The sequence below is a fragment of the Stegostoma tigrinum genome, chromosome 13 (genome assembly GCF_030684315.1).
Source record: "Stegostoma tigrinum isolate sSteTig4 chromosome 13, sSteTig4.hap1, whole genome shotgun sequence".
NCBI lineage: Eukaryota > Metazoa > Chordata > Chondrichthyes > Orectolobiformes > Stegostomatidae > Stegostoma > Stegostoma tigrinum.
Window position 1 is genome coordinate 57,468,112 of NC_081366.1, and position 24,410 is coordinate 57,492,521.

At 42.8% G+C, this 24,410-nt stretch overlaps 1 protein-coding gene across 1 annotated transcript in view; it reads left to right on the top strand.

Annotated features, from left to right (window-relative positions):
* Positions 1–4,220: 4,220 nt before the first annotated feature.
* Positions 4,221–24,410, top strand: part of ctnna1 (catenin (cadherin-associated protein), alpha 1) — a 155,318-nt gene continuing 135,128 nt past the window's right edge. The window contains exons 1-2 of the mRNA XM_059650755.1: positions 4,221–4,548; positions 21,077–21,191. Of these exons, the coding sequence (XP_059506738.1) occupies positions 21,087–21,191 (105 nt within the window). The 5' untranslated portion in view covers positions 4,221–4,548; positions 21,077–21,086. The remainder of the gene's footprint in view (positions 4,549–21,076; positions 21,192–24,410) is intronic.

The following is a 24,410-nucleotide window of genomic DNA, read 5'->3' on the forward strand; positions in this document are numbered from 1 at the left end:
AAGTACAATGATTTCTCATTGATTTTACTAAATACAGGAAGTACACTTCGAGCTTCTAGGGAGTCAACAGCACTAGCAGTGTTCTATTTCACTGTTCATTTTGACCAGTTGCAATCTTGCCTTTTCTTTCACCTTTCATGTAATGCTAATAGCCTTTGCTATTACTTTTCCTGAACAACATTTACAATAAATCCAGGATTCTCAGAAAGTGAGTGAACTCATTCATTCCACTGCATTTAGTTCTGTACTGTGCAGCTAGTATGCCTTGAAACTGGCTCCACGGTAGATCCCAACATTTCATCTGTTTGTTTAAATAAATAAAGTAAATTTACGTAAATTTGTTTGTAGAATAACTTGTAGAAACAAGCAGATATTAATAAATTTTTAAGATGTCCACAGTTCTCTGAGAACCACTTATAATAACCTGTACACTGAACTAGCCATGACCGTTTAATAACGTAGAGTGATGTTAGAAGTAAGACTTGTGGCAGCTAAGTGGAGTCTTCAAAAAAGTTTCTTTTTTTAAAATTCATTTATGAGATGTGGGCTTTCCTGGCTGGCCAGCATTTCTTTCCCATCCCTAGTTGCCCTTGAGAAGGTGGTAGTGAGCTGGCTTCTTGAGCCGCAGCAGTCCACCAGCTGTAGGTCGACCCTCAGCAGGCAATTTGGAAGGGAAATCCAGGGTTTTGACCCAGCAACAGTGAAGGAATGGCGATACATTTCCAACTCAGGATGCAGAGTGGTTTGGAGGTGAGCTTGGAGGCGGTGCTGTTTCTATGTGTCTGCTGCCTTTGTCTTCTAGATGGAAGTGGTCTTGTCATTTCTGTTTTGGATGTGCAGGGGTCTGTGTATGGGGTCCAATTCTATATGTTTGCTGATTGAAGTATGGATGGAGCACCATGCCTCTAGGAATTCCTGTGTGCGTCTATGTTTGGCTTGGGCTACTATGGTTACTTTATCCCAGTTAAACTGATGGCCTTCATTGTCTGAATGTACAATTATTAGAGAGAGCTCTTCGTGTGTTTTGCTGTTAACTGATGCTTATGTGTTCTGATGGCAAGATTCCTTCCTGACCATCCGAGGTAATGTTTGTGGCAGTCGTTGCATGGTATTTTTGTAAACCACGTTCATTTTGTATGTTGTAGGAATGTGGTCTTTAATCCTTGTAAGTGCTTGTCATACAGTGGCTGTGGGCTTGTGGGCCACCATGATTCAGAGTGGTCTTAGGAGTCTTGTTGTCAGTTTCAAAATGTTCTTGATGTAGGGCAGTGTGGTCAGTGTGTTAGGTTGTATGGTGTCTTACTGTTGTTGTCTGTTTTGTTGGCAGCAACCTACAACAGTCCACATCAGGACAAATTGCCTTCATTCTATTTTGTATGATTATCTTAAAGTTAATTATGTTACACTTAGAAAGGAATAAAACCCCCAACACTACCCCACAGTCCTACGGCACATTCTGCTGTAACCGGTGAAGGTGCAACACCTGCCTATTTACCTCCAGTTTCCAAGGGCCCAAACATACCTTCCAGGTGAAGCAACACTTCACCCGCACTTCCCAGATTCTAGTTGACTGCATTCGCTACTCACAATGTGGTCTCCTCTACATTGGGAAAACGAAGCATAGAATTGGTGACCACTTCGCAGAACATCTACGTTCTGATCGCAAAAAAGATCCTGAACTACTTGTTGCCTGCCACTTTGATGCACCACCCTGCTACCTGGCCAACATCTGTGTCTCTGGCTTGCTGCAGTGTTCCAGTGAAGCCCAACACAAGCTGGAGGAACAACACCTTATTTTCTGTTTGGGGACCCTCCAGACTCAATATTGAGTTCAATAATTTTATGGCCTAAACTCTCCCATGTCCCAGCCCATCACCCCACACACCAGGTCTTGTTACCACATAGCCTGTCATTACACACCTGCTATTGTTCGTCACTAACAGTCCCCATTAACAGCTGTTCACCCTCCCAGTTTGATCGTTAGCAACTCCTTTGTCTGTCCAACTATCTTTCTCTCTCTTTGGGCCCTATCATATCATTTACTCCCTACTTTCTGCATATAAACTGCCATTTTCCCAGCCACCATCGGTTCTGAGGAAGTGTCACAGTTAACTCTGTTCTCTCCTTCACAGATGCTACCAGACCTGCTGAGTTTTTCCAGCAACTTTGTTTTTGTTCCTGATTTACAGCATCCACAGTTCTTCTGTTTTTTTTTTAAATTTTGAAGTCTCATCCTTCACAATGGACTCCAAAATCTTACCCACAACCAACATTAGGCAAATCAGCCTATAAATTTCAGTTTTTCACCTTACTCCCCTTTTAAACTGGCTGTCACGTTTGTGATTTTCCAGTCATCTGGGACCCTCCCTGACTCTTGTGATTCCTGAAAGATCACCACAAATGCCTCCACTGTCTCTTCAACTATCACCTTAAGACCTCTGGTGTAGTCCATCTGGTCCAGTTGGTTTATCCGCCTTCAGGTCATTCAGTTTCTTCTAGCACCTTCTCCTTGGTGACGGCCACCATACTCAGCTCTGTCCACTGACACTATTGAATTTTTGGGATATTACTTGTCTTCCACTATGAAGACTGACACAAAGTAATTATTCAGTTCCTCAGATAACAAAGTGTAGAGCTAGATGAACACAGCAGGCCAAGCAGCATCTCAAAAGCACAAAAGCTGACGTTTCGGGCCTAGACCCTTCATCAGAGAGATGAAGGGTCTAGGCCCGAAACATCAGCTTTTGTGTTCCTGAGATGCTACTTGGCCTGCTGTGTTCATCCAGTTCCACACTTTGTTATCTTGGATTCTCTTGTATCTGCAGTTCCCATTATCACTATTCAGTTCCTCAGCCTTGATCCCCACTACTATCTCTCCAGCATCATTTTCAGTGGTTCAATTTCTAATTTTGCCTTTTATAATATCTAAATAAACTCTTACAGTCCTCCTTATATTACTGGCTAGCTTACCCTCATATTTAATCTTCTCCCTCTTCATTTTTTTGTTAATTTTCTGTTGGTCTTTGGTTTTCCATTTCTCTCACCACATGATATGCCTTCGCTTTTGCTTTTATGCTATCCCTGACTTCCCTAGTCAGCCTTTGTTGCCTCACCCACCCTGTTTCTTTTTATTCGGGATGAATTTTTGCTGTATCCTGAATTACTCTTAGAAAATCCTGCCTTGCTGTTCCACTGTCTTTCCTGTTCAACTCCTCTCCCAATCAACTCTGCCCAGCTCTTCCCTCATGCTTCTGCAGTTGCCTTTATTTACCTAGGTCTCAGAGTTTTGAGATCAGTTTGGAGGGGATAATGGTGTTGAAGGCAGAGCTGTAGTCGATGAGCCGGAGTCTAACGTAAGTGTCCTTGTTGTCCAGATGTTCCAGGGATGAGTGCAGGGCTAGGGAGATGGCATCTGTTGTGAACCTGTTATGTCAGGAGGCAAATTGCAGGGAATCATGGCAGGCTGGGGAAACTAGAGTTGATGTGGGCCATGACCAGCCTCTCAAAGCACTTCATGATTACGGAGGTCAGAGCCCCTCGGTGATAGTCATTAATGCTTGCTTTGACCAAGGAATAGTGAAAGAATTGCAAATATATGTCCAAGCACTGATAGCATGAGACTTGGTGGGGAACTTGCAGGGAGTAGGAATCTTGGGGTATGTGCCTAACCTTAGGTGAGTTAGGAGGTCCTGTCAAAATCAGCAGACCAGTTTGCTTCGGCCCCTTTTGGTACATAGAAAGTGCTGGAGAAACTCAGCAAGTTTGGCAGCATCTGTGAAAACAGAAACAACCTTATGAAGACATGGCTCTTTAGAACAGATTTACAACATTCTCAGTACTTTCCTTTTATTTGGTCTTTAAAATGTTTTCTTAGAAATAAAGCAACCTGCCATCAAACATGACTTACATGAAGAAAATGAAACACTTTCACAAGACAAATTGGCGATGGTGATTAATTTATGCGCTGAACTTCCCACCTGCTCTCAAAGACGGCACGAAAGACCGACTTTATAAAGTGTCTAAGAATTACTGTAAAACGTTCATTACATTTTTCCCTCACCCTATGGGTTCACACCTGATATCATGACACAAACAGCTTCTTGTTGCTGCTCCCTCTGGGTGTGGCACTGAGGCCATTTCCAACTTTTGTTACCCTCCCACCGGCATTGGCCAACTCTACATAATTTCCCCTTCAGGTCAGAGCACGGTTCTTTCCAAATTACATTTTTGTTTGTTTAATTTAGTGAGTCTTTATTCTTATTTGGGGACTTTTTTTCCTCTCCGCGCACTTTTCACGTTTGCTTCTGGTGCGGGCCGCGCAGGGGGCGTGTGGCCACTTCCTTGGAAGCGCTTCTCACCCTCCCCCTCCTCTAGGCTGGTTTGGTTTCGGTGACTCACTAGGTTGGGATTCATTCAGGTTTGAAGTATTGTGTCTTTGCCAGAGGGAAAGAAGCAGCCAGAAAATAAAGGAAACAAACGGAATCACGACTTTTTCTTGGAGAAAAACAACTGTTTGGAGAACTGATTGAAAACAGCGATTTAAACCAAGTGAGTAGCGGAAGGAAAATACTTTTGTTAACAAAAACAAATAAACGTAACTTTTAAGAAATAATGGAGTTTCAGTGAAAACTCACGGTTTCAGTTGTTGGTGGTGGCCGTTAGAAAAGTTCCGTTTCGAACTCCGGCGAAGTTTAAATGGCCGCTCGAGCCCGGTGTTGATGCTGGGCTTCACTCTTTCTCAGCCAGGATTTCCGCGGTTGCGGTTAGAGGCACAGATTTGCCTTTTCTTTAAACAAAAAAGTATAATGTGTGTGTACCACACTGTTTTATTTCTCAGTCTTTGCGTTCGTTTGGACTCTTCGCCGCCCATTTTAGGCCTCATCCTCTTCCTGGATTTGTGGACGGGAGAGGGAGAGGGCCCGGCACCGCCCCATGAGCTGTTGTACATATTTCAGGACAGTACGACTCGGTACAGAGTCTGGGTGCACAGTCCCACTCGTTAAGGGTTTTATGTGCTGTTTCCCAAAGTTATTTTTCCTTCCATCCAAATGAGTTCTAAATGTGACTTATTGCTTTTTCCTTTTAAATTATTGTAGATGGGATTTCAGACGCCACCTCAGACTACGTATTCCTTCCCCCAAATGTTAATCTCAGTACGTTGTAATTTTGAAATAATTATAGAATGTCTCAGTAACTGGGCAGCGGGTATGTGAACAATGCTGCGAAAGTATGTTGTGAAGCTTTTAAACGTTGCTTCTTTCTAGTTTTGACAGTAATTTGTTAATACAGCTCCTTTTAACATGATCAAAATATATTAAGATTATTTGTGCGTTAATAAAGCAACATTAGACATCGAGCCATGTGAATACGAAAGGTCAAAACCTTTTGTCGAAGAGAGGATTGTAAGTGGGTATCTTGGGGTAAGTAGCCCTGGTAGCTATATGCACGGCCAGTGATGGGGGAGTGATTAAAATCAAGGATGCTGAACAAGTCGCACTTGGGAGGAGTGTATTTTTGTGGGCAGTTGGGCTGGTGGAGATTAGAGGTGGAATCTGAGGAGAGCATGAAAAAGTTTGAGACTAAGGGTGAAAATTTCAAAATTAAAATATTCTTGACTCTTAGTCAGGCAAAGTCCACGAGGAACAAGGTGATAACTGGGCTTGATCCAAGTAAGGACACATACACCTGAACTTCAAGTGAAGAAACATTTTTGACGTGTAAAACGTGGGAAACTAACCTGGTGTGTGGTGAAGGGTAGAGTTTTGGGGTATGGGGTATGGGTACCTAAAGATGTGGTTGCTAATTGAAGAAAGGTTGATTCAAATTGGGATCGCAGAATTGGAGAAGCACAGGTATCTTATGTTAAGTTGTGTAGAGCCAAAAGAAAATAGAGATGGGGAGGAATAAGGTATGGAGATATCTGACACAATCTCTTGAAAACTGCCAAAGTTTGATTTTGATTTTTATTGTTGTCACGTGTGCTGGAATACAGTGAAAAGCTTTATTTGCAGGCAATACAAGTAGATCCCTACACTGGCCCTAAACCCTACCTCTTCCTCCGTTACAGTGATGACTGTATCGGTGCCGCCTCGTGCTCCCACGAGGAGCTCGTACAGTTCATCCACTTCAACACCTTCCACCCCAACCTCAAGTTCACCTGGACTATCTCTAACACCTCCCTCGCCCTCCTGGACCTCCGTCTCCATCTCAGGCAACCACCTAGAAACTGATATCTATTTCAAAGCCACCGACTCACACAGCTGCCGAGAATACACTTCCTCCCACCCACCTTCCTGCAAAAATGCCATCCCCTATTCCCAGTGATAATGGGAACTGCAGATGCTGGAGAATCCAAGGTAATAAAGTATGAAGCTGGATGAACACAGCAGGCCAAGCAGCATCTCAGGAGCACAAAAGCTGACGTTTCGGGGGTCTAGGCCCGAAACGTCAGCTTTTGTGCTCCTGAGATGCTGCTTGGCCTGCTGTGTTCATCCAGCTTCACATTTTATTATCCCCTATTCCCAATTCTTTTGCCTCTGCCGCGTCTGCTCCCAGGATGAGGCATTCCACTCCCTTGCATCTCAGATGTCCTCGTTTTTCAAGGACTGTACCCCCCCCACCCCCGACAGTGGTCGAGAACGGCCTCAACCGTATTGCCTGCAACTCATCCCTCACACCCCGTCCCCGCAATAACCATCAAAAGAGAATCCCCCTCGTCCTCAGTTACCACTCCACCAACCTCCGGATCCAACGCACTGTCCTGTGACACTTCCACCATCTTCAATCTGATCCCACCACCAAAGACATTTTTCCCTCCCCTCCCTTGTCTGCTCTGTGGAGGGACCACTCTCTCTGTGACTCCCTTGTCCGCTCCATACTCCCTCCAACCCCACAACAGCTGGCACTCTCCCCTGCACCCACAGGAAGTACTACACCTGTCCCCATACCTCCTCCCACACCCCCATCCCAGGCCCCAAGAGGGCCTAAGATAATGAAGTGTGGAGCTGGATGAACACAGCAGGACAAGCAGCATCTCGGGAGCACAAAAGCTGACGTTTCGGGCCTAGACCCTTCATCAGAGAGGCCTGTTCACCTGCACACCTGCCAATGTGGTATACTGCATCTGCTGTCCCTGTTGTACCCCCCTCTACATTGGGAAACCAAGTGGAGGCTTGGTGACTGCTTTGCTGAACACCTACGCTCGGTTTGCAATAAACATCTGCACCTCCCAGTTGTGAACCATCTTGCCCCCTCACATTCCTTAGACAACATGTCCATCCTGGGCCTCCTGCAGTGCCACAACGATGCCATCCGAAGGTTGCAGGAACAGCAACTCATATTCCACTTGGGAACCCTGCAGCCCAATAGTATCAATGTGGATTTCACAAGCTTCAAAATCTCCCCTCCCCCTACTGCATCCCAAAACCAACCCAGTTCATCACCGCCTCCCTAACCTGTTCCTCCTCTCATCTGTCCCCTCCTCCGACCTCAAACCGTACCTCCATTTCCTTCCTACTAACCTCATCCCGCTCCCTTGACTTGTCCGTCCGTCCTCCCCAACTGACCTATCCCCTCCCCACCTACACTCACCCCTACTGGCTCCATCCCCGCCTCTTTAACTTGTCTGTCTCCTCTCCACCTATCTTCTCCTAACCATCTTCGATCCACCTTCCCCCTCTCTCTCCCTATTTATTTCGGAACCCTCTTCCCCCCTCCCCTTTTTCTGATAAAGGATATAGGCCTGAAATGTCAGCTTTTGTGCTCCGAAGATGCTGCTTGGCCTGCTGTGTTCATCCAGCTCTACACTTTGTTATCTCAGATTCTCCTGCATCTGCAGTTCCCATTTTCTCTGATACAGATCATGGGGCACTCAGACAAAATGAAGCATACAGATTACACTGCACAGAAAGTGTGAGAAGCAAGATCAACAGTATTTGAAGTTAGCGTCCATCCTTCAGTCTGCTAACAGCAGTAAAGAAGCGGTTCTTGTAATGTGATGTGATAATGGGAACTGCAGATGCTGGAGAATTCAAGATAATAAAATGTGAGGCTGGATGAACACAGCAGGCCCAGCAGCATCTCAGGAGCACAAAAGCTGACATTTCGGGCCTAGACCCTTCATCAGAGCAGGGTTCTAGGCCCGAAACATCAGCTTTTGTGCTCCTGAGATGCTGCTGGGCCTGCTGTGTTCATCCAGCCTCACGTTTTATTATCTTGGGTTCTTGTAATGTAAAGTCTTAACTATCCATACAACCGTAACTGTGATGTTAATTACAAATCTGTTTAAAATCTGATTGTTTCACTCCTTATTGCGTGTTAAAATGTACTCTTCAGAGTCTTACAAAACCATTTGAATAGAGTTTTCATAAAATTTTCATGGTTTTCCTTGGTTATTTTGATGAATTTCAGGCTTACACGAGCTGGTGTCCAAATTTATTGTTAAAGCTGAATATTCTGAAATGTAATCTTTTCTGTCAAGTCTTCATCTACATTTTCAATTCAGTTCATTGTAGATTAACTTAATAATTTACTTGAATATATTTTTCAGTGGACTGCAGTCATTTCATGAGTCTTTGAGTAGTTGCAGTTTTGTGACTTTTCTTCAGAAATTGACTTATTTTACTGAAGTCACTTTTACCATTTTACAAGAGTTATGTCCATCTGTTCTTTTTGAAATGCAATTGGTGTTAGTGTATCCTAAGAACTGAGTGAACTTTGTAATAGTGTTGTGTCTCCTAATATTTATGCGAGTAAATTAGTTTTGTAAAGTTCCAGTAGATGCTTGAGAAGTTCTGTAGACTCCATTTGCAAATATTATGATTGTACTTGGCTTGGTCATCGCCTTTTTGAACATAAGCTTTGAGAAATAATGATGGAATTATCAATACAACCTCTGCAGTCGAATTCTAAATTTAAGTGATGACGTGGAGGTGCCAGGGTTGGACTGCAGTGGACAAAGTCAGAAGTCACATGGCACCAGGTTATAGACCAACAAGTTTATTTGAAATCTCAAGCTATCAGAGCACATCATCTAGTGTCATGCGACTTCTAAACTTGTGAAAAGTTTGTTTTTTTTAACATTTGTAGGATGTGGACCTTGCTGGCTGGCTCGCATTTATTGCCCATCCCATTTGTCTTTAAGAAGATACGGCTTCTTAGAAGAGCTGTCTTTTTGAATCACTGCAGTCCACTTGCTGTGGATTGACCCACAATGCCATTAGGGATGGAATTCTAGGATTTTGACCCAGTAGCCGTGAAGAAACTGTGATCTCCAAGTTAGAACGCTGAGTGGCTTGGAGGGGGGCTTGCAGTTGGTGGTGTTCCCATGTATCTGCTGCCCATGTCCTTCTAAATGGAAGTGGTTGTGGGTTTGGAAGATGTTTTCTGTGGATCTTTGAATTTCTGCAGTGCATCTTGTGGATAGTACATACTACTGCTGAGCATTGGTGGTGGAGGAAGTGGATGGTTCATGAATGTGGTGCCAGTCAAGCTTGTTGCTTCATCTTGGATCAAGTTTCTTGAGTGTTGTTGGAGCTGCACTATTTTATTGGAGGCAGCTTGGAGAAGGTTCTTTCGGATGACCCCTGACTTTACTCATTGGAATTTAAATGAGAAGTGATCATATTGAAATAGTTAAGATTCTTAAGGGGCTTGACAGATGAAATGTTGAGAGGATGATTCCCCTCAAGGCAGAGTCTAGAACCACAAGGCGAAGTCTCAGAATAAAGGCATGTGTTTATATGGTGAGTCCAGTTGAGTTTCTGGTCAATGGTAGCCTCAAGGACGGTGATAGAGGATTTCAGTAATGGCAACACCATTGAATGTCAAAGAGATGGTCATTAGAGTGTGTCTTATTGGTGCTGGCCATAGCCTGGCATTTGTGTGGTGTGAAGTTACTTGCTAATAGCCTGATAGGTAACATCCTCTGTGCAAGTGTTGGTGTTCTATTCCTGTTATTTATATGCCTTGGTTCGCTGGGGTGACTGGCATTATTCCGGTTCCATTTTTCAGTGAGCTGGGCTCGATATACAAACCACTGTACTCGTTGATGGAGTCCTGATTGGAATGCCAGCTCTCCAGGCGTTCCCTGGCATGTCACACTTCGGCTTGTGCTATTATGGATGTGTTGACCCAGTCGAATTTGTGTCCTTCTTTGTCTGCGTGTATTGAGACCAATGAGAATTGGCCATGTCCCTTGGTTTCAATACGCACAGACAAGGAAGGACACACATTCAACCAGAACAATGCATCCACAATAGCATGAGCCAAAGTGTGACATGCCAGGGAACCCCTGGAGGTCTGGCATTCCAATTGGAACTCTATCGACTAATACACTGAACTGGACCCAATATACAAACCACTGAAAAACAGAACTGGAAGTAACGCGCACCTTAGCAAACCGAGGCATACAAATAAGTGATAAGGGGAACTGCAGATGCTGGAGAATCCAAGATAACAAAGTGTGGAGCTGGATGAACGCAGCAGGCCAGGCAGCATCTCAGGAGCACAAAAGCTGGCGTTTCAGGCCTAGACCCTTCACCAGAGAGGGGGATGGGGAGAGGGGGAGGTGGACCGAAGATGGAGAGAAAAGAAGATAGGTAGGGAGGAGAGTACAGGTGAGGAGGTAGGGAGGGGATAGGTCGGTCCAGGGGAGATGGACAGGTCAAGGGGGCGGGATGAGGTGGCAGGTAGGAAATGGAGGTGCGGCTTGAGGTGGGAGGAAGGGATGGGTGAGAAGAAGAACAGGTTAGGGAAGCAGAGACAGGCTGGGCTGGTTTTGGGATGCAGTGGGGGAAGGAGAGATTTTGAAACTGGTGAAGTCCACATTGATACCATTGGGCTGCAGGGTTCCCAGGCGGAATAGGAGTTGCTGCTCTTGCAACCTTTGGGTGGCATAATTGTGGCACTGCAGGAGGCCCATGATGGTCATGTCGTCTGAGGAATGTGAGGGGGAGTTGAAATGGTTCGTGACTGGGAGGTGCAGCTGTTTGTTGCAAACCGAGCGGATGTGTTCTGCAAAGCGGACCCCAAGCCTCCGCTTTGTTTCCCCAATGTAGCGGAAGCCACACCAGGTACAATGGATACAATATACCACACCAGCAGATGTGCAGGTGAACATCTGCTTGATATGGAAGGTCATTTTGGGGCCTGGCATAGGGGTGAAGGATGAGGTGTGGGGACAGGTGTAGCATTTCCTGCAGTTGCAGGGGAAGGTGCCGGGTGTGGTGGGGTTGGAGGGGAGTTTGGAGCCGACAAGGGAGGTGCCGAGAGAGTGGTCTCTGCGGAAGGCAGACAAGGGTGGGGATGGAAAAATGTCTTGGGTGGTGGGGTCAGATTGTAGATAGCCAAAGTGTTGGAGGATGATACGTTGTATCCGGACGTTGGTGGGGTGGCATGTGAGAACGAGGGGGATCCTCTGGGGGCGGTTGTGGCGGGGGCGGGGTGTGAGGGATGTGTTGCGGGAAATGCGGGAGACGCGGTCAAGGGCGTTCTCGACCACTCCGCTCCACACTCCCCTCCAACCCCACCACACCCGGCGCCTTCCCATGCAACCGCAGGAAGTGCTACACTTGCCCCCACACCATCTTCCTCACCCCTATCCCTGGCCCCAAAATGATCTTCCATATCAAGCAGATGTTCACCTGCACATCTGCTGGTGTGGTATATTGTATCCATTGTACCTGATGTGGCTTTCTCTACATTGGGGAAACCAAGTGGAGGCTTGGGGACTGCTTTGCAGAACACCTCCGCTCGGTTCGCAACAAACAGCTGCACCTCCCAGTTGCGAACCATTTCAGCTCACCCTCCCATTCTCTTGATGACATGTCCATCATGGGCCTCCTGCACTGCCACAATGATGCCACCCGAAGGTTGCAGGAACAGCAACTCATATTCCGCCTGGGAACCCTGCAGCCATATGGTATCAATGTGGACTTCACCAGTTTCAAAATCTCCCCTTCCCCTACTGCATCCCTCAACCAGCCCAGTTCGTCCCCTCCCCCCACTGCATCCCAAAACCAGCCCAGCCTGTCTCTGCTTCCCTAACCTGTTCTTCCTCTCACCTGTCCCTTCCTCCCAATTCAAGCCGCACCTCAATTTCCTACCTGCCGCCTCACCCCGTCCCCTTGACCTGTCCATCTTCCCTGGACCGACCTATCCCCTCCCTACCTCCTCACCTATACTCTCTTCTCTACCTATCTTGTTTTCTCCCCATCTTTGGTCCGCCCCCCCCCCTCCCTATTTATTCCAATTCCCTCTCCCTATCCCCATCTCTGAAGGGTCTAGGCCCGAAACGTCAGCTTTTGTGCTCCTGAGATGCTGCTTGGCCTGCTGCATGTAAATAACAAGTGGGTCAGAACACCAATGCTTCACCGGAGGAGCGCTGACGATATTACCTAGCAGAGTGACGAAATGTTTGCAGCCGAACACAGTGGCTCGGTGAGTTACTCTTCCACAGCCTGTGCACCGAATCTTGTCAAAAACCTTAAATGGCTTATGGACTTGCCCACCAAGCTAGTCGACACAAGTCAATAAATGTGGAGCTAGAAAAGCACAGCATGTCAGACAGCATCCAAGGAGCAGAGAAGTCACTGTTTCAGGCCGAAACCTTTCATCAGGGTACTGATATACTGTGTCTTTGCAGCTCCATGTTTATTGACTCTAGTTTCCAACATCTGCAGTCTTGACTGCCTCCAAGATGCTGCACCCCTTTTTGCGCTTTTGTGTTGTGAACAAATAAAATTTGAAAAGACAATATCGGGTCAAAATGCTACTTCATAGTAACACTAGCTCGTCAGACTGTCAGAATTTAACTTAGAACATGGTTAAAAACTCTCTCCCTCTTCTGCTATCTTTCCAAAAGCAAATTAAAAATGTGCTTGTCCCAGTTTTGGAAGAAATTTTATGGAAAATTTTGAAGATTATTTGCTGTGTTGTGTAACTTGTAATCATATCTGAATATATTGCAATACTGTTTAGATGCCCAAAAGCAATTGATCAGAAAAATGTGTATGTTCTGAAAGTGCGTTTCTTGTGCTAAGGCTAAGTTAAGTGGTACCATTTAGGAAAATGTGCCTTCAATGCAGTTATCCAAGTGATTTTGTTCTGGAGGTCTATATAGTGAGTAGCAGGGAAGTTTTTGTAACTGGCTTTCATAACAGCTGTTGTGTCTGATCTTCCACTCCTTCCTGCAGGGCTCACTGAATAGGTTCAGGTTGCAACTGCTTCCAGATTTTGGTTGTGGATGCATTTATATTCGTTTAGTGCTTTAGTGTCTCGGATCATCTGATGTAATGTGTATCAGACATTCAAGCTAGGATTTTCTGGCTCACTTGACATCATGTTATTTATTTGTCTTTACAAATGGGATGTTGCAATCATAATTATTTTTTAAATAATGTAAGAAGTTTTACTGAGAAGAAGGCTCTAACAGGATGTTTTACTGTGTATGCAGAATTCATTGTTGCATCATCCCATTTTACATATCAGCCTTTGCAGCTATGTGACATTAAATATCACCGGTTATTGTTGTCCTTATGGCCTACAAGAGAATCCTTCCCTACACTTTTATTCATCAAAACATGCCAATTAGCTCTGTCAGGCATAAAAATAAAGATTTTGAAACAATTTCTTGTTGACTGCTAAATAGAGTTTTGACTAACATGCAGCCAAATTCTTGTGCCATGCAAAGATTTTTCTAATTGAAACCAAGAAAAAATTACTTTATATTTATTGTTTTCTCAATTTCATTGCTTTGATCAATAATTAAGGCATAGGAACTGAAAATCCTCCTTCACGTGCAGTGCAGTTGTCAAGGTATTGCATTGGTATTTGTGTGTTACGTTGTATGAACAGCTGGACTCGGATTCCCTGAGTAGGGGGAAATCAGTATGTAGATGATTGGAGAGACAAGACTGTGGTCATATCTGTATGCTGAGGTTTTGGTTGAGATATGTACTAAGGAAGTACTTACCGCACCAGTAAGCTAAATGCGTGCCCATGCAGCTAATGGGATTCACTCCTTGTTTTTAATATTGTTAGCCATAACGTTTCCAAAGCTTAATGTTTTGGTTGTGGATGCATTTATAATGTCTAAAACACATTATAAACTCCAAGTATGTGTACATTTATTGGACTTGTTTAAAGTTTAGAACCTCGTAAATGTAAATTTACAAGAACAGGACAGTTATGCTTGGAAGCTTGAGTGTTGTATGGGGCTAGTGAAAATGTTTGTTTTTAGAAATTTACCAATGAATTTAGTGTAGTTGGTACTCTGCTTTTTATGTAAAGTCAGAGGAACTTTGTTTGATTTACTCAGCCTGTCATTGGAATGTACAGCTTAAGAACGTGCTTGACATTGCACCACTGTCAAATTTCATATATGACATTGTTGAGATGTTTGGTTGACAGAATGTCTTTTTGGGCACCTGGCATTATCCTACTACTCTTGGAGTATTGCATGCAATTCGGGTCTCCCTCCTAGAGGAAGGATGTTGTGAAGCTAGAAAGGGCTCAGGAAAGATTTACAAGGATGTTGCCAGGGTTGGAGGATTTAAGCTGTGGGGAGTGGCTAAATAGGCTGGGGCTATTTTCCCTGGAGCGTCAGAGGCTGAGTAGTGACATTACAGAGGCTTGTGAAATCATGAGGGGCATGGATAGGGTAAATAGATAAAGTCTTTTCTCTGTGTTAGGGAAGTTTAAAACTACAGGGCATGGGTTTATGGTGAAAGAGGAAAGATATAGAAGGGACCTAAGGAGCAACTTCTTGACATTGAGGACGGTGCATATATGGAATGAGCTGCCAGAAGTGGTGGAAGCTGGTACAGTAACAATATTTAAAAAGCATCTGGATGGGAATATTAATAGGAAGGGTTTAGAGAGATTTGGGCCAAATGCTGGCAAATGTGACTTGGATTTATGTAGGATATCTACTCAGCATGGATGAGTTGGAATGAAGTGTCAGTCTCCATGCTGTTTATCAACTGTGACTGTATGACTCTGCTGCATGGTAGCATTGTAAAACAACTTGCTAAATGAATTCTTAATTTTGGCATACTTGAACTTTCTAGGGCCATTTGAGGTTGACCAGGCAATTTTAGGCTCAAATGACAGTCTTTGCTCCATTTATGAGTTTGCATGATACACAGTGAACAGTGATCTGATTGAGAAAACTCTTGTCCAGTAGAAGTGCTTGATGCACTTTGTCAAGCTTGCAAGGCGAGGAAATTGATAAGGCTCTATCTCCAAGACTGTTGATAAGACCAATCTTACAGTGCATGGAACCCACACACACATTGGCCAGTGAAGGCAGGTTGGTGTTCGACAGAAGTAGAGAAACAATTGGTGAATTTCCTCAGCACGTGGAGGTGAGGGAGCAAGTTAAATCCATCTCAAAAGTGAATTTGAGCATGGAATGGAGCACATTAAAGTCTGCAAGAAACTTTGTACGCAAAATTGTACACGCTGATTTAAACATTACAAACATATCGTCTATTTATCAGAAATGTAAACTGGACAGGAGATTTGAGTGTTCTAACTGAATAGAGTTCATTCCATCAAAAGCACATTTCTCACAGTGAGTGGTGACCTAAAGGGTCACATGGCTATACCATCTATTTGCGTGTGTGTACTATCATTAAGATCAAAGCTGCAACTTGCTAAGTTCAAAATTTCAACGAATGCAGATTCGGAAGATAGTTTTGATATCGTAATGTAATGACAATATTGATGGCTTTCTTCAGTCGCAGTTCACATTGCAGGAGTACAGCTCGTAAGTTATGTATTCGTGGTCGAATTTTTTTATGATATACAGCAGACGTTTTAGTAGGCACCTTTTATGAACTGGCACTTGTGATAAATTGGCAGAAGCTATGTGCCCCAAAAACAGTGAAGTTTACTGTCTTAAGTAACAAAGTGTGAAGCTGGATGAACCTTCATCAGAGAGGGGGATGGGGAGAGGGTCCTGAAATAAATAGGGAGAGAGGTGGAAGCAGACTGAAGATGGATAGAGGAGAAGATAGGTGGAGACAGTATAGGTGGGGAGGGGATGGGCCAGCCCGGGGAGGACGGACAGGTCAAGGGGGTGGGATGAGGTGAGTAGGTGGGAAATGGAGATGTGGCGTGAGGTAGGAGGGGAGGATAGGTGAGAGGAAGAACGGGTTAGTGAGATGGGGATGAGCTGGGCTGGTTTTGGGATGCAGTGAGGGGAGGGGAGATTTTGAAGCTTGTGAAGTCCGCATTTATACCATTGGGCTGCAGGGTTCCCAAGCGGAATATGAGTTTCCACATCGACACCATTGGGCTTGGGAATGCTGCAACCCAATGGCATCAATGTGGACTTCACAAGCTTCAAAATCTCCTCTCCCCCGACTGCGTCCCAAAACCAGCCCAGCTCGTCCCTACTTCCCTAACCTGTTCTTCCTCTCACCTATCCCCTCCTCCCACCACGAGCCGCACCACCATTTCCTACCTACTAACCTCATCCCGCCCCCTTGACCTGTCCGTCCTCCTCCCCAGGCTGGCCCATCCCCTCCCCACCTATACTGTCTCCACCTATCTTCTCCTCTATCCATCTTCAGTCTGCTTCCACCCCTCTCCCTATTTATTTCAGGACCCTCTCCCCACCCCCCTCTCTGATGAAGGGTCTAGGCCCAAGACATCAGCTTTTGTGCACCTAAGATGCTGCTTGGCCTGCTGTGTTCATCCAGCTTCACACTTTGTTATCTTGGATTCTCTAGCATCTGCACTTCCCATTATCTCTGATGTTTACTGTCTTATTCTGTCCAGTTATGGTTTAACTTACTTACCTCAGTGTAAACATTTTTTTGTTCAATCAAATGGCCACATGAAATATCAATAGTTGGTTCAATTTTGAGTCAATTTCTCCTCACCTACCATAACGTACCATGTTGTCTGAGTAGTCGGTTGAAGCAAGTGAGAAGACTCTCTCTAAGTTTTTAAGACAAAGCATTACTAATCAGTTGATTTTATACTGTAGATAAAGTATGACAGTGAAGTGTATACCTTCTGTATTAAGTTTCTATTTCTTAGTGTGCGTTTTTACATTGTGTATGTGGACCTCCTTTGAATATTTGATCAGTTGGCACACTCTTGATCCGTTTGGTGCTGGATAATTAAAATTTTACCGTACATAGCTCATTAAGAACTAACTGTAGTAAGTTGAATCAACATTTTATACAGTGCCGAATTGTTCATTGATGAAATGGGGTGTAAGGACCATCCTGTTTGTGTGCTGTAGGCTAGCCCTTTCATATGTGAACGTAGATTTTTGCCTTCATGGCTCACAATATATTTGAAAGCAATTCGTTACCCTTCTGCAAGTGAGGAGCTGAACAATGCACTATTCATTATACTAACTTAAAATAATTTAATCTCATAATACAGGTCACTTAATTATTTCTAATCAACTTGTTTGAACAGTTTCTGAGACACTGGAGATGCGCACATTCGTGTGCAGGGACTTATTCTCTGCAAACAAAGCAAATGTATTTAAACCTTCTACCTTGTTGAATTACACAGGAACATTGGGAGCTATTGGTTCTCTAGTTGAGATGTTGCCATTGGAGAAAACAATCAATGATGTGTCAATCAGCATCCCTTTTTTTCTTCTATATTATGACTTATGATTATTGGGATTCTTGCACTTGTCTTTTCAGAAATATTGTATTAATGATTTATAAATATAGGTAGATATCTTTACAAAATTTGCACTTTTGCAAATGTGTACTGATGGAATTTATGTATCATTTAAAGTTGCCTGCCAAAAAGTTGATGCAGTTGTGCTGATGGGCAGTTCAAAATTATTTGGTAGTCATTCCTTTCCCAACTTTACATGTTTCTGCGTTCTTCAACCTTCTTACTCATTGTGCTGTACTATGATTGCTGACTAGTCCAAATCTGACTATTCCCCCTTTTATACCAGGAAGGCTAAATTTTTATGCTTCTACAGTTTCAACTTTTCTTAATCTACTTCCCAGCCTCCGAGATCCTTGAGAAAGGGCTTGTAATTGTTTATGTCACTAAAACCAAAACTGTGCGTCTTCTTCTTTTCTCTACCACCCCCATCTCCTTTCCCAGCATCTGGTTTTCCATCTTAGTGCAAAGCTGGTTGATAATGTACATGGCTCCCTGATTCCAAGGATACTGTATTCCTCCCTTTCACAACTGCAATCGTTTGCCCAATACACCTATTTTCAGCGAGTTTTGAGAAGATTTGTAGCTCAAGTTGAGGTTCTGGATGTGAGTTTGGTCGCTGAGCTGGAAGGTTAGTTTTCAGACGTTTCGTCACCATTCTAGGTAACATCATCAGTGAGCCAGCGCTTCGTTGGAGGCTCACTGAGGATGTTACCTAGAATGGTGACTAAACGTCTGAGAACTAACCTTCCAGCTCAGCGACCAAACTCACATCCAACACCTATTTTCAATTTATCTTGTGTGCTTTGAACTTGTACTATAACCTAAGTCTGTGCTTGCAAGTATAGCTTTTAAACTCTTCAAATATGTTCTAAACAGTGCTGAAATATCTGGAATTAGAAGCATGAGCTTCTGACTATTTTGCATTTCCCATGTCGAATTCCACTGATACTGCTTGCCCACCACACCACTCTGTCTTTGGTGTTTCTTTCCTGCATTTCCTGGCTCGTTTGAACTGCAGCTGCTTAGATCCATACCTCAGTTTCTGACCGCAGTGTTTTCCTTGCTGTTCTTAGAGATCTCATTGTCCCTGTTTTGCTCTTCCTTACATGCTGGAACTGGTGCCATCAAATGAAGAAATTAGGTCAGCTTTTGCAGCTATGTTGGTAGCCAAGATGATCTGTCTACCACTTTTTTCTCCCCTCCAGCACTGTCTTGGGCTATTGGACTACTTGTCCAGTATGCAGTCTTGATTAGGCTTCAGTTTCCTCCATTTAAACTTTTCATGTTATGCTGCAGCACTTAGTTGACCACTGATTTCACACCCTTCCTCGGCAATGATTTGCAAACAGTGAATTCAAGGTTCATTTGTTTAGACATAATTTATGGGAATTGAAGTTTTAACAGTAGAAAGTGGAGTAAATACAAGCTTAGAGGCCACCCTACCTTGAATGTTTAGCCATGTTGACTTAAAAGTTTAATTTATGGAAAGATAGAATCATTAAAACAGCAGGAGGACTGACATAGCAGAAAAAGCGGAGATGTGACTTTTTATGGGCAATTCAGAGGACCTCCTTGTGGATTTGTTCCCTGACTTGGGCAACTTGCCCATTTAACAGGACCTAGTAGCAGGCCGTGGAGGGTACCATAGCTGCTGTCTGTCCCTCCTTCGCAGCTATGGTCATGGCTGGGAACCTTTCGAAAGGGAGCATGTGGTGTTCACCAATAGTATTGATCTCTTTTGGAATGAGATGGGCACTGCAAGGGTAGAGTGCTTTATCTCCCCTTCTAACATTCGCACGCACACACCTGTGCGCCTCACCTTTGATGGTCTGCATTGCCCCTAACAGGCTTTGAATATAAATTAAGCAATTTGAAAATAAAAAATTACCAGTAGTGATTAATAGATGATATAATGATACTGTGGCCTTAAGAGGCATATTTTGTCTTGGTGTTCTTCTGAGGTTTTAAGGCAAAGGTCTTGAGCAGTCTATCAGAGACACTAGAGTAAACAGGTCTTGAGGCCTTTATCTTTTAAAATGTTGAAATAATAGAAGCAGCCTGAATGGGTGTGGTTAAGATCTCATGGAACTACTTCAGCAATTGCTATTAAGGTCTTGAAGAACTGGAGGCTATTTTTCCCCCCCTCATTTACAACCAAAACCTGGGAATTCTCTACCTGCTACAGAAATTGCATGTGAGACAATCTGTGTTCTGCTTTTGCTGTTTGTCAAGGGTGTGTTTACGGGATGTTACTATATTGGAACATTGAACAGAGTAATAGATAAAATAACTTTTAGTAATGAAGTTTTCCAATAGAGTCAATTTATTCCAATTTCTTTTGTTGTATTGTAACAATGATGGATGAATACAATGTGTTTTGCTTTAAATCTGGTAGTTTGACCAATTGAATTGTATCCGGAATGCAACACTTTACATTTACCTCTTAAAATAGAACAAAAGTTAGGGCCTAGACCTTGTCTTCTGAATATTATGAGTGAGTTTGGTCTGGACCATGACAATGAAGAGAAAACCATGAGTGATTAGGAGAAGAAAGTATTCATTTTGTGTGAGAGAACTCCTGACTATAAACAAGCCGGAGAACAAAATGAAACATGTCCCATCCTTGAATTAAGTGCAGTCCAGAAAGTGATTTTTGTTTTGTAAGTTAAAGGTAAACTAATGTAAAAACTTTGAAGGAATACAAAATCCATTCCTTTCTTTTGATTAAAAGGAGGAGTTTTAAGAGTGAAACCATAATCTGAAGGTCTGTTGGAGGATATTCCAGAGCATACCAAGTCATGATAGAGATTGGATCTTGAGATTCTGTGTACAACCCACCAAGAAACAGAAGTGGAAGTAATACCAACCACTCCAGCAAACCAAAGCATATAAATAGCAAGTGGGACAGAATGCCAAGCCTTCATAGGAAGCATATTGATGATGTTACCTAGCAGTGATGAAATGTTTGCAACCAAACCCACCAGCTTGGCGAGCAATACCTACAACCTTATCGGCAACCTGAGCCTACAAACTTTCTTGCAAACAGATCTTGAGATTTTCTAGTAATTTTTTGTTGTTGGTTAAGAAATTTTTATAATTACAGGTTGGACCATGTGTGTATAGTTTACCATTCACTGATAAAATGGCCAAAGTAACTAATAGGCCTGTGAGCAGTAAAAATTGCTAATTTCATCATTCACTGTATGAAGTGCAGATGAGACTTAACGTCTGCTTGAATTTCATGAGAGAACAGAATTTGTTTCATAACATTTATTTTCCTACTGTCTGTCCTTCTGGATTGGTTACAAAATTCATTATTGATGTAAAACTATTATAATTAGTTTTCACAGATTGTTTATTTATCATAGAATGCTGAGCGCTGGGAAAAGATTCTAATTGGCTTTTTCTTTTCTATTGATAGGCAAGAAATCATGTCAACAATCAACACTCAGAATATTAGCTTCAAATGGGATCCGAAAAATCTAGAAATAAGGACTTTAGCGGTGGAACGTCTATTGGAACCTTTGGTTACACAGGTTAGAAAATTCCACAGAAATACATAGAGTTACAAACTTCTCCTTGTCATACAGCATGAAAACAGACCCTTCGATCCAACCAGAGCCTGCCGAACGTAATCTCAAATTAAACTAATCCTACCTGCCTGCTCCAGGCTCGTGTCCCTACAAACCATTTGTGTTCACGTACTTGCTGAAGTCTCTTTTAAACTTTGTAACTGTCCACATCCACCACTTCGAGGTTCATTCCACATGCAAACCATCCACGGTGTAAAATCTTTGCCTCAGTGTCTTTTGTAAATCTCTCTCCTCTCATTTTAAAAATATGTCCCATAGCCTTGAAATCCCCCATTTTAGGGAAAAGACACCTACCTTTAACCCAGTGCATACCCATTGTGATTTTGTGAACTTCTATAACATCACCTGTCAACTTCCTACTCTCCAGTGAAAAAAGGCCCTGACTATATAACTTAAATCTTCCATATAAACCTTCCTTCCTATAACAAAGTGACCATAGATCAGAAAAAAGAAATGGTACTTAACAGCTTCACCATATAGAAATGTAATAATATTATGTCAATTAATTAACAGCAGTAAACAGAAAAGTTTGGTTTGCTTTTCTGATATTTGATTTTATCCTGACTTACCATGTAAATGTTTTGGGAAAGGAATTGTTGTAAGGAGTATACTTTGGAATGACTATGGCGATTTGGCAGTGTTTCCTTTTACTTTGTACGTTAAAGTTGAAATTTGAGAAAATATGTCAGCTGTGCAAATTTGATTCTTGTGCTCCTGGAAATGATGTGCTAGATTGGTGGTATGCAGTAGAACAATAGGAACAAGAATAGACCAGTCATGCCGTAGAGTCTGTTTTGTCATGACTGGTTTGTATCGTACAATTTTAAATTTTTTAAAATTTTTTTTGTAAGAGAAACATTACACACCTTTGGAGCATCTGGAACTTGAACCTGGGTCTGTCAGTTCAGGGGCAAGGACACTACCACTACACCGCAAGAGGGCCCTCTGATTTGTATAGTAACTTGATTTGTTCAGTTTTGTTTCATATTTCTTAATTAACTTGCCAAATAAGATCTAACATCTGCACATTCCTTAATCACCTTGCTTAATAAAAATCTGTTTTGAAATTTACAGTTCACAGACCTGTAACTTTTCAGGGACTCAGTTTTTGCTGCACTCTTCTGTGAAGAAGTGCTGCTTGATGTCACCCATGATCATTCTGACCCTCATAATTATAACATTGTACGCCTTGCTCTGGACTCTACAGAAAATAATTTATTTTTATGCCCCCATTGACTGCTTCACTCATCTTGGAAAGGTTCAATTAAGGCCATTCATTGTGTGCTGGTTTGGAAAAGTGATACTTTTTTTAATAGTCATTGGAATTTTACTCCCGTGTGTCTTGCCCTTCCTGACGATGACAGAAATATGGATCTTTCATTATCAGCTGTTTTGTCAAGCAGTTTTATTTTAAAGTCCTTCTCTTACTTTCTCTTGCAGGATATAAACTAGTATTTTTACGACCGTATTGTTTAACAATTTAGCTTTATCTCAAATTTTAAGAGGAAGTTGCATGAAATGTAACTTTTTGACTTTATTAAATTGAACAGGGTTGAGAAAAGATTTATGAGGATGTCATTGTGACTGGAGGATTTGAGTTACAAGGCTGGATAGGCTGAGTTTTTTTTCCCTGAAGCATAGGAAGTGAACCTTATAGAGATTTATAAAATCATGAGGGGCATACATAAGGTGAAAAGCAAAGATCTGTTTGCTAGGGTGGGGGTGTTCAAAACTGGGTTGCATGCTTTTAACGTGAGAGAAGCAAGATTTGAAAGGGACCTGAGGGGGAAGCTTTGTCAATTCTTTTTTAACATAGTGATGTGTGTGGAATGAACTTCCAGAGGAAGTGGTGGATATGAGTGCAGTTACAATGTTTAAAAGACATTTAGAGAAGTACATGAATAAGAAGTGTTTGGAGGGATATGGACCAAGCACAGGCAGGTGAGATTAGTTTAGTTTGGTGTTATGGTCATCATGGACTACTTGGACCAAAGGGTCTGTTTCCATGTAGTATGGCACTGTGACAATTAGAGGGTGTTTTGTATGTGGAATGAACTGCTAGAGGAAGAGACAGGTACAGTTAGAACATTGAAAAGACATTTGGTGAGGTACATGAATAGGAAAAGGTTGCAGGGATGTGTGCAAAATGCAGGCAAATGGGACCAGTTTTGTTTGGGAAAACTTAGTCAGCATGGATGAGTTGGACCAAAGGGTCTGTTTCTGTGTAGTGTGACTCTGACTTGTATGTTCTTGCATGATTGCCCGAGCAAAGAATTTCAGTGTGCTGCTGCTGCTTGATTGTTGTCATCTATCTATTGCTGAACAGCAGGGAGGAATGCTGGTATGCAGCATGGTATTTCGCCATCCTCAATACCAGGCCTAAATGATTCATAGATGAGCCTTTGACATAGCAGTTTTCTTGACCAACTTGGAATTGAAATTTGTTGGTATAAATCCGGAGTGCGAATTGTGCTTCCCACATTTTCTGTATTTGAGAATATCTCCCATGCTGGATAAAGTTACTATTTCAGTCATGACCATGTATCCAGTCTGGGCCTGTTTAGATCTTAGGGCACAATATTTCACGTTGAACTTGTACGCTTGTCTCCCAGGTAGTTGGTTTTACTCTAACTCAAGATTTTATCATAAATTGATGCAATTGGCTGCCTTTGCTAGTGAAATTTCACTCCTTTCTTGAGTCATGACTGCTTAGCTTTTCCACCATTCTATCATTGCAAATCTTTTGAAATTATCTCAGCTTGCTCTTGAAACCTACGGATGTGACAATTCCAGTGTTCTCCTGGCTTTCCTCTGTAGTTTCAGTTTGTTCAAATTCACTATTTATATGTAAACTCAGTTCCCTCACTACCCTATTCTTATAGCTTGAGATTCTGGTGTTCATTTAAATTGTCCTTGCTGTAACTTTTTAAACAGACAAGTATGCTTCTACCCAGAGTTTTTCTAAACTTTGTACAGAATGTCTTGAGTTAGAAGATTGGAGGCTTCCCTGTTTTGTTCCACGATTAATTATGGCTTTAAGTTAGATGTTCTGAATTCTCTGTTCAATTTCCCTTCTCTCCTTCTAGAGACTCTTTCAACGTCAAGTCCCCCACCCCACCCCTTCCCTTTTTGGCTTACCACTCACTTGATTCCATCCCTGTC